At 54.0% G+C, this 11,818-nt stretch overlaps 1 protein-coding gene across 1 annotated transcript; it reads left to right on the plus strand.

Moving 5' to 3' along the window:
- The first annotated feature begins 2,465 nt into the window (after nt 1-2,465).
- GBX2 (gastrulation brain homeobox 2) lies at nt 2,466-6,776 on the plus strand. Its single transcript, XM_053299260.1, has 2 exons — nt 2,466-3,683; nt 4,776-6,776. Exons 1-2 carry the CDS (start codon nt 3,179-3,181, stop codon nt 5,297-5,299), a joined length of 1,029 nt encoding a protein of 342 aa, XP_053155235.1. The 5' UTR covers nt 2,466-3,178; the 3' UTR covers nt 5,300-6,776.
- Nucleotides 6,777-11,818: the final 5,042 nt, after the last annotated feature.

The following is an 11,818-nucleotide window of genomic DNA, read 5'->3' on the forward strand; positions in this document are numbered from 1 at the left end:
AGTGCCTTTGCTCCTTCCAAATTGGTGTGTCTGATGGGTGCGGGGGGATTTTTTAAACACAAGAGCCCCTTTGTGGAATTCACCGTAGACACTTTTTAGAGAAACTTGGATGGGGGAAAGCTTTTCTCGCCCAGTTCCTCAAAGACAATCTCGCCGAGACCATTGAGCCGGCAGCCAAGAACTGCCTCAATGATGGAACGATCCCTCTCTTCTAAAGAGCCTGAAAATTAATGCTAATTAATTAATACGCGAGGAGCCAACCCCTCCCCTGGCAGTAGCGAAGCTGCTTCGCAGGGGAGGGCACCATCCATTTGCTGGTGGGGGGGGCTCAGTGGAGTTGGGAGACCTCGCAGTGGCCTCGCCAACGGGGAAAGCCGAGCCCATCCAAAGGACTCCCGACAAGAGCTTCCTTCACGGAGCTGCATTTCAAGTGCGCCGCCCGCATTGATGTCCCCAGCTGCACCTGCCTGGACGGGCGGAGCGTGGGGTGGGGGACGGGACGGGACAAGAAGACACGCCGAATCTGCTGCCCTGCTTGGTGCTTCCCAGACAGGGACCGCGGAGGTTTCAGGAACAAGGCCGGGAAAAGCTGGCTCTTCCAGAGAGCGCGGGAGAGTTGGGCGCAAGCATTTGCCTTTTGGTTTCCCGTCGCAAGTTGGAAAGAAAAAGGAGAGCCACTACTCAATTCGATCTCCTCTCGTCGGTTTCTGAAGGCAGACGGACAAGCCAAGTCCTACCTTGCTTGCCCCCCCCTTCTCGCCCCCCCCCAACGCCCAACCATGAATCGCTCCCGGAAGCGGTAGGAGGGGGCTTTTTATTAGCTGCACTTCTCGAGCGTTAAACGCACTGCAGATAGTTTTCAAAGGTGTCTGGGATCGATTTTTGTTAATCCCGACAAACCACTGTTGGCTGGGAGCCGTTTTTATGACAGGCTTGCAGGTCCCCTCGTTTTCTAAGCACTTAAACATCGGATGATAAAAGCCCTGGCCCGGCTCGTAAAAGAAAAAGGAGGCTCTCCCTTGCCCCAGGTTCAAAACACAGAGACTCGCGCGAGTCAGTTTCGCTCACCCGCCCTCTCTCCAGAAGGGCAAGTTGCAGAGGTGCGAATCTTTGAAATCGTCATCCCGGGAGGGAGCTAAAAAGCAGCAGCCACAGAGCCCAGCAGGCTGGGGGTGGGGGGCGATGCAGAATTTCACAAGTCTCCAAATGCCTGTCGATTGCTCTTTTGACTTTCCCTGGGAAAATTACTCGCTCTTAAATCATAATTTTATTATGCAACAAGATGGTAATCACGCTGCCAAAGCGGGAGGTTTCCAGCAACTTTGCAAAGGATTTGAGAGATCCCACCACCATCCCAGGGGATCTCTTGTCTGATAAATGGCCACCTTGACTTACTGCTGCCCCCCAGAGCCAAGCCCTTCCCCACCACGGGACACAGATTGGGCTCTAGAGGGTTCGGTGCGCTTCAGCAGGGATCTTTATCCTGCTGCAGGAGCTGTTACTGCGAAATGGGAGCGGAGTGTGCTGAGAAGAAGCCTTCGACCTAGTTTGGTGTGATGGACCACGAGTCTTCCGACTTTGCTTGAGGCCTGTGCTGGGATTGAGGTATCCCCGGTGATGCTGTGAAGTAACTAGACAGACGTGGGGGGCGAAAGGGGAGCGAGGAGAGAAGGGGCTGGATCTACAAAGGTAGGATCGATGCCTTCATAAATATCGATCCGTCTTTATTTTCCAATTAACTACGCATGTAAAGAAATTCCCATTACCCTTGTAAAGGCCCCCATTTCTCTCTGATCGTTATCTTGTTAGCGGCCTCCACCACAAGAGATTCTGTCCGGTTACACCTGCTTAAATCTCAACAGCAGAAGCAGCCCTTTCCGCTCCTTCGATGTCTCCCTCCCACCTGGGGACCTCCACTGGCACTTAACTCTTTCCACCCTTCTCCCAACTTTTCAGATGTACTCCGATGTATGCTTTAAAATCAGATCTGCGGTCGAACGAGATGAGGAGGGAAAGATCAATTCGCGTTTCCATGGGCCGGGAGAGCCCATCAGACTGTCCCAGCCAGGCCTCTCTTCCTGGCCCCCGGTTGCTGTGATTTATATAATCGCTCGAGCGCTTCAGGTCCTGACCTCCTGTGGAAGTCTTGCCCTCTGCTGCTATCGTGCGATCCTGGGAGCGGGGGTGGTGAAAGGAAAAAGGATGGAAGTCGTCGGAAATAGGACAGGAGAAAGGATGAGGCCGACCTGCAAGGCAGAGTTTGCGCAGAAGGAGCCCGCTGCTAAAGATAGTGGCGAAGAACCCTGTGCAAACAGCATTCTCCTTTAGGGAAGGGACATACTACTAAATAAGAAAGGAACACACACACAGCTGAGCTTCGCCCTCGGCAGGCAGGCTTAAAGGGCTCACGGAGGTCAGCCTTCACAGACACCACTTCCCCCGCGCCCCCTGCCCAGATCCCAGAGGCAGCCTGGCTGGCCGGGATTATGCTTGTCATGAGCCCTGCTTGCAGAGCCGGGACTGGAGCGCAGCGGTGGAGGGGGCTCTTCCCCACGTTAGGCTTCGGGGTCTCGGTGGCGTGACTCCCAGGCTCGAGGACACACTGGCGCTCCTTTGGGCTCCCTTCCCTTCCGCGCGAGGGGGAGGGGCCAGGCATTCCATCTCCGAACACTCCACCACGCACCCCCACCCCGTTCCCCTTCCATCTCCCCCGCACTCCTTAGCCAATGACAAGGGAGGAAGCAGTCCACGTGGGCCCGGGAAGGTTCCAAGGCTGGCAAAATGTGAATGAGAAAGAAGAGCGCGATTCAAAGGTACTGCTGGCACCCGGGAGGGAGAAAGCGAGCGAGCGAGCGCGAGACCTTGGCGCTTGGCTCACCGCGGGACCCAGGCAGGGGAGCAAGCGAGGACCAGGCGACAGCAGGCAGGTCTGCCAGCCTCTCTGGAAGAGCAGAGAAGAGCGAAGCCGAACACAGGGCAGCTCGTCCCGATGTCTCCCGGCCGCGGCCAGGGAGAACCAGCGCTGACCCGCCGCCGCCACCAGCGCCGAGTCCAGGCTGTCAGCTGCGCGCCTTTGCTGCTGGGTTTTGCCCTCAACTAGCGGCCTTGAAGCCGCTCCGTCGCTGCCGCTGCCAGTCCCGCTTCTCGTCTTGCGCGCACCCCGGCCAGCAGCGCCTCTATGAGTGCAGCCTTCCAGCCCTCGCTCATGATGATGCCGCGCCCTTTGGGAAGCAGCACTGCCTTTAGCATAGACTCGCTCATCGGCAGCCCATCTCAGCCCAGCCCGGGCCACTTCGTCTACACGGGCTACCCCATGTTCATGCCCTACAGGCCGGTGGTCCTGCCGCCGCCGCCCCCCCCACCGCCGCCAGCCCTGCCCCAGCCAGCGCTGCCGCCCTCACACCCCCACCATCACCAGATCCCCAGCCTGCCCACCAGCTTCTGCTCCAGCCTGGCGCAGGGCATGGCGCTCACCTCCACCCTCATGGCCACCCTGCCCGGCACCTTCTCGGCCTCCCCGCAGCACCAGGAGGCGGCCCGAAAGTTTGCCCCGCAGGCGCTCCAGAGCAACTTCGACAAGGCCGAAGGCATCCAGGCGGAAGCTGAAGACGGCAAGGCGTTCCTGGCCAAGGAGGGCTCCCTGCTGGCCTTCTCTGCCTCCGAAGCGGTGCAGGCCTCCCTCGGTGAGTAAAACCAAACAAGCCGGCTTTTGACCAAGTTAGCAGGCGGCCTGGACACGGGGCTGGCCCTGACTGAAGAGGCCCAAAGGCGCAGGGGGCTTGTGCTTGACCTGACCTGATTGGCTAGCTGACTTTGGGATCGCTGGGGGCGGGGAGGGGCGAGGGAGACACTCTAGCCACAGAAAGAATCACCCGGGAGAGCGAAAGGCCCTCGCTTTGCCGGGCCCAGCAGCAGACCCACATTTCAGCAGCCCTCCCTCATACGGAGAACGGGCCCCTCCTGCCGAAACGAGCTGCCAGGGTTGCGGGTCCGGGTGGGGTGGGAGGAGGGCTCGCCTCTCTCCATCGACTCTGCCCGGAATTAGAGGAGGCTGGCTTGGGACACTCACGTGGATTTATTTGTTGTAGGCTCTCAGGGTGGCTTTGACACTCCTGCCGGGCGTGTTGCCCTCGTGAGGACCTTGGTTTTGTTGGTTTCCCCCCCCCCCCGAAAGAACAGTTCTTGCGCTGGGCAGTTGTGTAGCTCCAGGAAAGGGTTGCAACAGGCCTGCTTGCCTCCCCCTGCTGCTGCCCGTTTGGACCCAACCCCAACCCGCATATCAATGGCATGACACAATTAAATCCGTTAGAGCTCAAACTAGCAGGAGTCTTGGGGCAGCCGAAAGGCTCACAGATGTCTATATGGTCCTAATAGGCAGAGCCCGCCACTGCAAGCATCCGATGAAGTGGGCCCTGGCCCACAGCAGCTTAGGCCACCACGGTACATACATCTCAGAGCTTTGCAGCGGCCTCAAGACCTTGAGGCTGGTTTCATTCTTACAGTGGAACTCTCTCCTTCCCGGGCAACTTTGATGTTTGCCAGAAGCCTTCACGAAAAGTTTCCTCCCCACCCGCCAAGATCGCCGCCCCCGGGTTTCATTCTCTCGCCCGTTTCCAAGTTTTGGTTCTCTGCATGCGGAATTCCAGTGGGAAAGGTCTGAAAAAGAAAGGCGAGAAGGAGGCACCTTAATCGGCGCTGCTTTGAGGCTCACCAGACGCACGAAAAGTAATGGAAAGCTCCTTTTCTCTTCTCCTCTTTGTTTTGCTTCCTTTTAGGAGCAGTCAGAGGAACGTCGGGGAAAGACGACTCCAAAGCGGAGGATGACTCGAAAGGCAAAGAAGAAAGCTTCTCCATGGACAGCGATCTCGACTACAGCTCCGACGACAATCTGCCCAGCCAAGTGGCCCACAAGGAGGACGAGGCTGGCAATGGCCTGGAAGAGAGCAGCCAGAGCTCGGCCAACCCTAACAGCACCACCTCCACAGGGAAGAACCGGCGGCGGCGAACGGCTTTCACCAGCGAGCAGCTGCTGGAACTGGAGAAGGAGTTTCACTGCAAGAAATACCTCTCGCTGACCGAGCGCTCTCAGATCGCGCACGCCCTCAAACTCAGCGAAGTACAGGTCAAAATCTGGTTCCAGAACAGGCGAGCCAAATGGAAACGGGTGAAAGCCGGCAATGCCAACTCCAAGACAGGGGAGCCCTCCCGAAACCCCAAGATCGTGGTGCCGATTCCCGTCCACGTCAGCAGGTTTGCCATCAGGAGTCAACATCAGCAGCTGGAACAAGCCAGGCCCTGAGAAAAGCTCGCTTTTCATCTTGCCCCTCCCTCCCCCCCCCGCAAAAATATTTGGAGCAAAAAAAAAGTTTCCTCAAACCAGGGCTACCATGAGAATTTGCTCCCAGGCACTCCTAACGAGAACCCGAACTTCCCGCCTAACAAAGCCCGAAAGCCCAGAATATGTGCGGGAGTATCAAAAGCCTTGAAGAGACAGTGCACATATTTAATTTATTAAACTGTCCGAACTCTATATCTAAAGCTCTGGATCTCAGCTGCAGTATTTTGACTGTGACGGGACCAAATGACCAGGGACGTGAAGTCTTACATTCCAGAAGTATATCCAAGTCCAGAACTGCAGCCCGTTGAAATCGCCCCTCTTTTTTGGGTTGCTTGTTTCTGATTCTTTGGAGAGAGAAAAGGGGAAGAAAACTGCCACTTTAACTGTTCCTTCTTTCTTTTTTTCTTAATTATTTTCTCGGATGGCTGAGTAAAGGAGACATTCTTCAGGTGCATTCCACCTCCTGCCAAAAACCATCTCCTCCTTGGAGGGTGTTTTGTTTGTTTGGGCCTGGCCTTCTTTCGGTTTGATTGCCTATTCCAAACCATGTTCTGGTTTGTTTTGTTTAAATGCACGACCTTTTTCTATTGTGTTGAATTAATTTATTTCCAATGTAGTTTACTTTTCTTAAGTTATGAAAATGAAACGAAATACAGTCATGTTGTGAATAAAAACCCAGAAAAGGGGAAAAAATAAGAAAAAGGGAAAACCAGAGGCGTGAGCCGGTCTTCTGTGCAAGGCGTGAAGGGGCTGGGCTGGGCTGGACGTGGCTGCTGGAAGCTTCCTCTTGGATGCTCTCGAATGGGCGCCGTAGCTGCCTGCGGTTGTTATGTGGGGGAGAGGTCCAAACGACCTGTAGAAAAACTGGGCTTAAGATCAAGAAACTAGGCTCCAGCTGCAAGAGGAGACGTGTGGGGGAAACCTGTATAGATGCTCCTGTACGGAATTCCTCCCAGAACTGAGAGCTAAAAGGGATGGCGGGGCCAAATGACCACAGAAGCGTATCTTAAAAGGGAGGGCTGCTTTCGCACCGCAAAGGAACAGATCTGAGGAGGGTCTCCTGCTCAGGATCACTTCGTGTGGATTAGTCACCCACTCCCCACCCTTTACTCACCTAGTCTATGCCTCGGGATTCGGTTGGGGTGGCGGGAGGTGGGGAGATCCTCACCCCCCCCTTCCTCCTGTAAAAGGCAAGCGGGGAATTTCAATCACGCGGGTCCTGGGAATCCCAGGAAACCCGGGTGAGGTGATCCAGGTGAAGGATAATTTGTGGCTCTTGTGTAGACGGTGTTAGGAGGGCTCTGCGGAAGGCGAATTCACGCGTTGCCTGGAAAAAGGAAGCACTTTTCCTCAGCCCACTCACTTGGCCACCTAAAAACACGGAGGACTTCGTCGGCTCTGATTGCCAGTACATTGAGAGCTCCCGTTTAATTTCGAGAGAAGGAACTTTAACACACTCCCTCCTGGGACGGTTGCTCTCCAAGGAAACCCCCGGGGGCTTAGTGGCGGGGGGGGCATTGTCACAGGGGCAAGTGCCCGTTGCCCCAGACTTCGTGGTGGCGGCTGCTGTTGCTGCCGCCACGAGGAGCAACCGCCCCAAACAGCCGCTTCCAAGTTGGAGAAGGGGCGAGGCACAAGCGCTGGCTTGCGTGCAGAACGCCACACAAAGCCAAGCGGGCCCCACCAGCCCTCTGCTCCGAGGTCAGCCGATGTCACCTCGGGCACCTGGTTCTCTTTCTTTCCCCACGGCCGCAGCCCGGAGCCCACCTTGCAGATGTGGGCTGGAAAAGCGTGTCTGCCTAGTCGCCTCGTCGGCAAAAGAGGCAGCGAAGCACTAGGCTTCGGAAATGTGGTGGCCGTGAAGCAGGAAAGCAAAGTGGGGCGGTTTGTGTGTGTGTGAACCACTGAGGTAGTAGCAAATAAAAAGCGGAGGCGGGAGTCGGACGACTTTCTAGACAACTTCTCCACAAGTAATATGGTGCAACGCAGAACAAAGGGCACGCGATTTCAGAAGAGAACGGCAACAGCCGACGTTAATTTCTAGATTTCCAATTACAATGAACAAAAATTAAAACTAGCTGTGACTGTGGACAAATTAAAGAAGGGTGGAAGCAGCAGTGCCCCCGGGAGAGAAAGGCCAGGTTGAAACTCCAGTGAGGAAATCAAGTGCCGCTACAGGAGGGCCAGTCCCAATATCGACATACATTTACCAGGCTCACTAAATCATTGGGTAAGGCTGGCTTTGAATTGCGTTTCAATGGCCGGGAATGGCAGCTGGGGAAAGGCAGGTTAGGGCCGGCACAGCCTTCCCCTTTGAGAGGGAGGGAAAGAGACAAGGCGGTGGGGGAAATCCAGAGTTTCTAGGTAAGTCCTCCGATCCGTTTAGGTTTTGGAGGAAACGGTGTCCGACAGACAGGCAGGCAGGCAGAGTTCTGCACCTGATCTCTGAGCGTGGGCAGCAACGATCAGCTGCTGGCAGGCTTGGAGAGAAATCCACCAGTTCAGAGGAGTATAATTTTTCTCCTCCGAGGCAAATAGGAGTGTTGGTGATGGAGAGCCGGGGTCAGTCCAGATGCCAATCGGCAAGAACGGACTCCGCGAAGGCGCTCTGAGACGCCTCTGGGTTCTAATCCTGACCTTCGGGGCGGCCAGGACCCTGACCTACGCATGTATACTTCGCATCTCCGTCAAGCTGCGTATCTAGCAACCCTCAGAGAAACCAGAGCTCCCACAATACCCATTCTCTTGAAATGAGAGAGAAGAAAGGGTTGCCGAGGCTCATAAGCCGCAGGGGTCACTCTTAAACCTCTTAAAGCTGTATTTGAAGTAGACAAATGTGCCTGGCAGCGTGTGCAGGGCAAAGTGGACGAGATTCCCCGCTCTGTTTTGCATCCCTTCCACGCGGCAGCAGACGCCAGACCCCTGTTCTGCCCTCTGCAAGAGATAGGAATACAGCCCGCCCCGCCAGCCCCGCTCCACGCACCACACTTGGAAAGCAGGGAAAGAGTTTCCATTCCGCCTGTCCTAGGAAGATGGGGAGGAAAGGAGAAAACGACAGAAAAGAAGAAACCCGGGAGAGTGAAGAGCACGCACGAGAGGAAAGCAAATATTTGTGTGTAGTGTGTGTGTAGGGGAGGGAGATTCCCCCCCCACCTCAGACAATAATTTAAAGGGAGCGGGATGGGGTGGGGGTGAGGTGCTACAGCATCCAGGCAGGGTCAGGAAAAGCCCTGGAGTGGGAGCCACCACGGCAGAGGCAGAAGCCAAGAAGATAAACAAGCGAGGGGGGTTGATAGCTGTCATCATCACCATCATGGCTTTCATTTGGCTGCCTAATGAGTCAGATCACAGGCAGAGAGAAAAATTGTCAATCGCCCAGGCTCTAATGAATTTTTTTGCAAATTGTAATCAAGCCAGGCCGTCTCAGCTCGCTGATTAATGAGACCCAAGAGGCTTGGCCAGCACCTCAGCTTTTTATTCCATCCCATCCTCCCTGCACTAAATTAACAGCAACTTGTCTGCGCTTCAAATTAACTCCCAATGATTAATTCTGATGGGGGGGCCTGAAGAATAGCTCGCGCTAATAGACACTGGCCTCTGATGCTGTTTGAAATTAATACACTTCCCCCCTTTGGCTGCCTGCTTTAATCCAGAGCTGGGCTTTGACATCCCTATATTTGTTGTTACAATAAATTTCACTTACATTTGAACATCACATCATTACACTGCCCGCGGTCCCATCCCAGAAAACTGGGGGCCAAGCTGAAAAACATCCGCGGAAGTTGGATTAGGAATCACCCCATTTCAGCCAACATATCTATGCTGGCATTTGTAGCCGTCTGTTTTGCTCTGGATTCGAGCATTTCCTTTTAATCTCCCCCATAAACGCTACTCCTTTAATCGCTGTGCTCTTTCACGCAGCTCTGCGGCACTAGATAAATTCGTTTTTAACACAAAGAGGTAGTTTAGAATATTCCATTTTGGAAAATGGGAGGAGAAAACAAATCTTGCTTTTAATACAGGTTTCAGGATGCACGGGAAAAAACGACCAGCCGCGGAAGAAAGAGGATGGCTGTGGTGAGGTTGTGACTGCACTTCTATGGGCAAGAGAAAACTCGGCCTAAGGGATCGTCTTTCCTTGGCTCTGTCAAAAAGTAAACAAAAAGTTTGCTGTGCAAAAAAAGAAAGGGTGTAAAACAATTTATTCCCCCCCCCCCCCGAAGAAGGCGGAGAGGGAGCGGCACGCAAAGAGGATCTCCAGCCACTCGCATCGAGGGCCAAGTGGGGCCTCCTCGGAAGAAGTAAGGGCTGGCTTCTCCAGGTGCCCCCCAACCCCGCCCCCGCCCCGCGTGCCTCTTGTGGTCAAGAACTGCCCCACAACCTTCTGTCCTAGTTCCCTAGTGCGAAGAGAAAAATCAGCTGAAGCCTCCCCACCCCACGGCTTTACGACTCTGTTGTTAAGCCCCCGCATTGTTGTCAACGCACCGGACTAAGCTTCATTTCCTCCTCCCGGTGAGGGTCTCTGGAGGAAGCACAGCTGTGGGAGGGCGGGAGCCCAGGCCGCCACCTCCTCCCCCTCCCTCCCCCCGCAAGGGGTCAGATCTCTCTTCCATCTTGTTTCTGTTTGTATTGACTTAATTGGTTTAATTATTTCAGCTGTGATTGGCAAGCCTCAGCGCTGTATCTTTTAAGCGCCCCCTCGTGCCCCAGGGGTCTGCCAGTGATCTCTTGTCAGAAAGAAGGAAGATTGCTTTGGCAAGCCCACAAGTTTTACAAGAGCCCCTTTGTGACTAGGAAGGGAGAGAAAACGACACTTGAGTTCTTTCTCCCCCTCACACACCCCACCCCGATTATGTTTTCCCAGTTATGATTCTCCCTGAAGACTGACGACTGAGCCGAGGGCCGAAGGAATGTCTCTGGCCTCAGCTCCGAAGGAGACCTTTAGCAAAAATAAAGGAGGGGTTTTAAATGAGAGGTCAACCCCAAAGGTGGTGCGGACCCATCGGAGATGTGGAGAGTACCAAGCCATTGGCTCAATTTCGATTAATGTTGAGATTTGCAGACTGAAGGTACTGCAGACCTCTGGGGTACACAGAGCCCTGTCTCTGGACAGAGTCAAAGTATTGTTGGCCACATCTCTCTAAAGATGTGGAACTGATAGAGCCTGGTTCTAAATGCGAAGAGTTCTGCTCATTTCATTATATATAGGAGGAAAAGGAACAGAACTGCTCACGAAGCAGCCAGTGGAGAGACCCGATTGGAAAGCGCCCCCCTCCCAACACAAGTTGAAATGAGATAAATTATCCAGGGTTGGGAAGGGATCGAGAAGAAAACGCGATTTCTTGCTTGGCTCGTAGGAAAAGCACACTAGATCAAAATAAGATGCCAAAAACCTTTGTTCAGGTTATTGGATAGAGATCAAAAAATTGGATTGGATTAGAGATTAGAGAAATTAGAGATTGGATAGAAACAGGATAGAGATCCTTATGCCTAAGGAGAAACCCGATCCCTTTAGCAGTAGGAAAAGGGCTTTAGACTCGATCCTAAATGATTGACTCGCTCAGGAGTAAACTCGTCGATTGGGAGTTTGAAAGTCACATGGGTTGAGAGGAAGATTTATTTGTATCCCATAACGGGTCACCGGGGGTTGTCTCCGTGAAAACACGCCCCGTGTGCGCGCGGCACCCCCCTGAGCCTGCTTCTTTGAAGAAGCGCATCCTTTGGAGTGCTCCGCTCGGAGTCATCTGTTAGTTACCCCAGGAGACAACACAAGCGGCTGACATCGGCGGCATGTTTGTATCCACTACTTTTCCAGAACATGTCCGGCTGCAAAGCAGGCAAGCGTCTGCCTTTCCTCAGGGCCTCTGTTCAGACTGCGCACAAGCTTCGCGAACCTGCCGGCTGTCCTGGCAGTCTGTAAGGAGGGGAGGCTGCTAGTAGGAACGCCAGCCGGCAACTTCCGGTCTCCTTTCGGCCTGCATAGCAGCTGATCCCGCCCGCACCAAGAGGCACCCCTCAGCAGCCTCTGGTCTGCGTTCCTCGTTCTCCCCGGACTCGCAGCAGGCAGAGGGAGGCGGCTCTGTTTGGTGTGGCTCTCGCCCGCAACCATCGAGAGCGCCTTTTCTATATGTCCCTTAACAGGGTGGAAGCCAACGCAGGCAGGCAGCCAGATCAATCTTCATATTCGGCCCTTATGGTGTAAACATGAGAAATATGAGCAGGGTAACTGAACATGAATGCAAATCAAACTGTCACAGTAATAAAGTACCTGAAACACTGACACACAAAAGCAACACCATATGTATGAAGACAACCTGTATGAATTATAAATTACATCATAAAAATTGATTGCCTATTTTAACCATTCAGAAACACAAGCGCGCGCACACCAGCCAACCAACCAAACTGCTGTTGATTGCCATCTCTCTAGCTGACGAGAAGGATTCCGACGTATTCTGCAAAGCCAATACAAGCTCTAGT

Source organism: Hemicordylus capensis, chromosome 1 (genome assembly GCF_027244095.1).
Source record: "Hemicordylus capensis ecotype Gifberg chromosome 1, rHemCap1.1.pri, whole genome shotgun sequence".
Taxonomy (NCBI): domain Eukaryota; kingdom Metazoa; phylum Chordata; class Lepidosauria; order Squamata; family Cordylidae; genus Hemicordylus; species Hemicordylus capensis.

Excerpts from the sequence above, each read along its gene's own strand:
- GBX2 (XM_053299260.1), top strand. The coding sequence starts at position 3,179 with ATGAGTGCAGCCTTCCAGCCCTCGCTCATGATGATGCCGCGCCCTTTG. Across the intron at positions 3,684-4,775 it reads AGCGGTGCAGGCCTCCCTCG|GAGCAGTCAGAGGAACGTCG; the intron begins GTGAGTAAAACC and ends GCTTCCTTTTAG.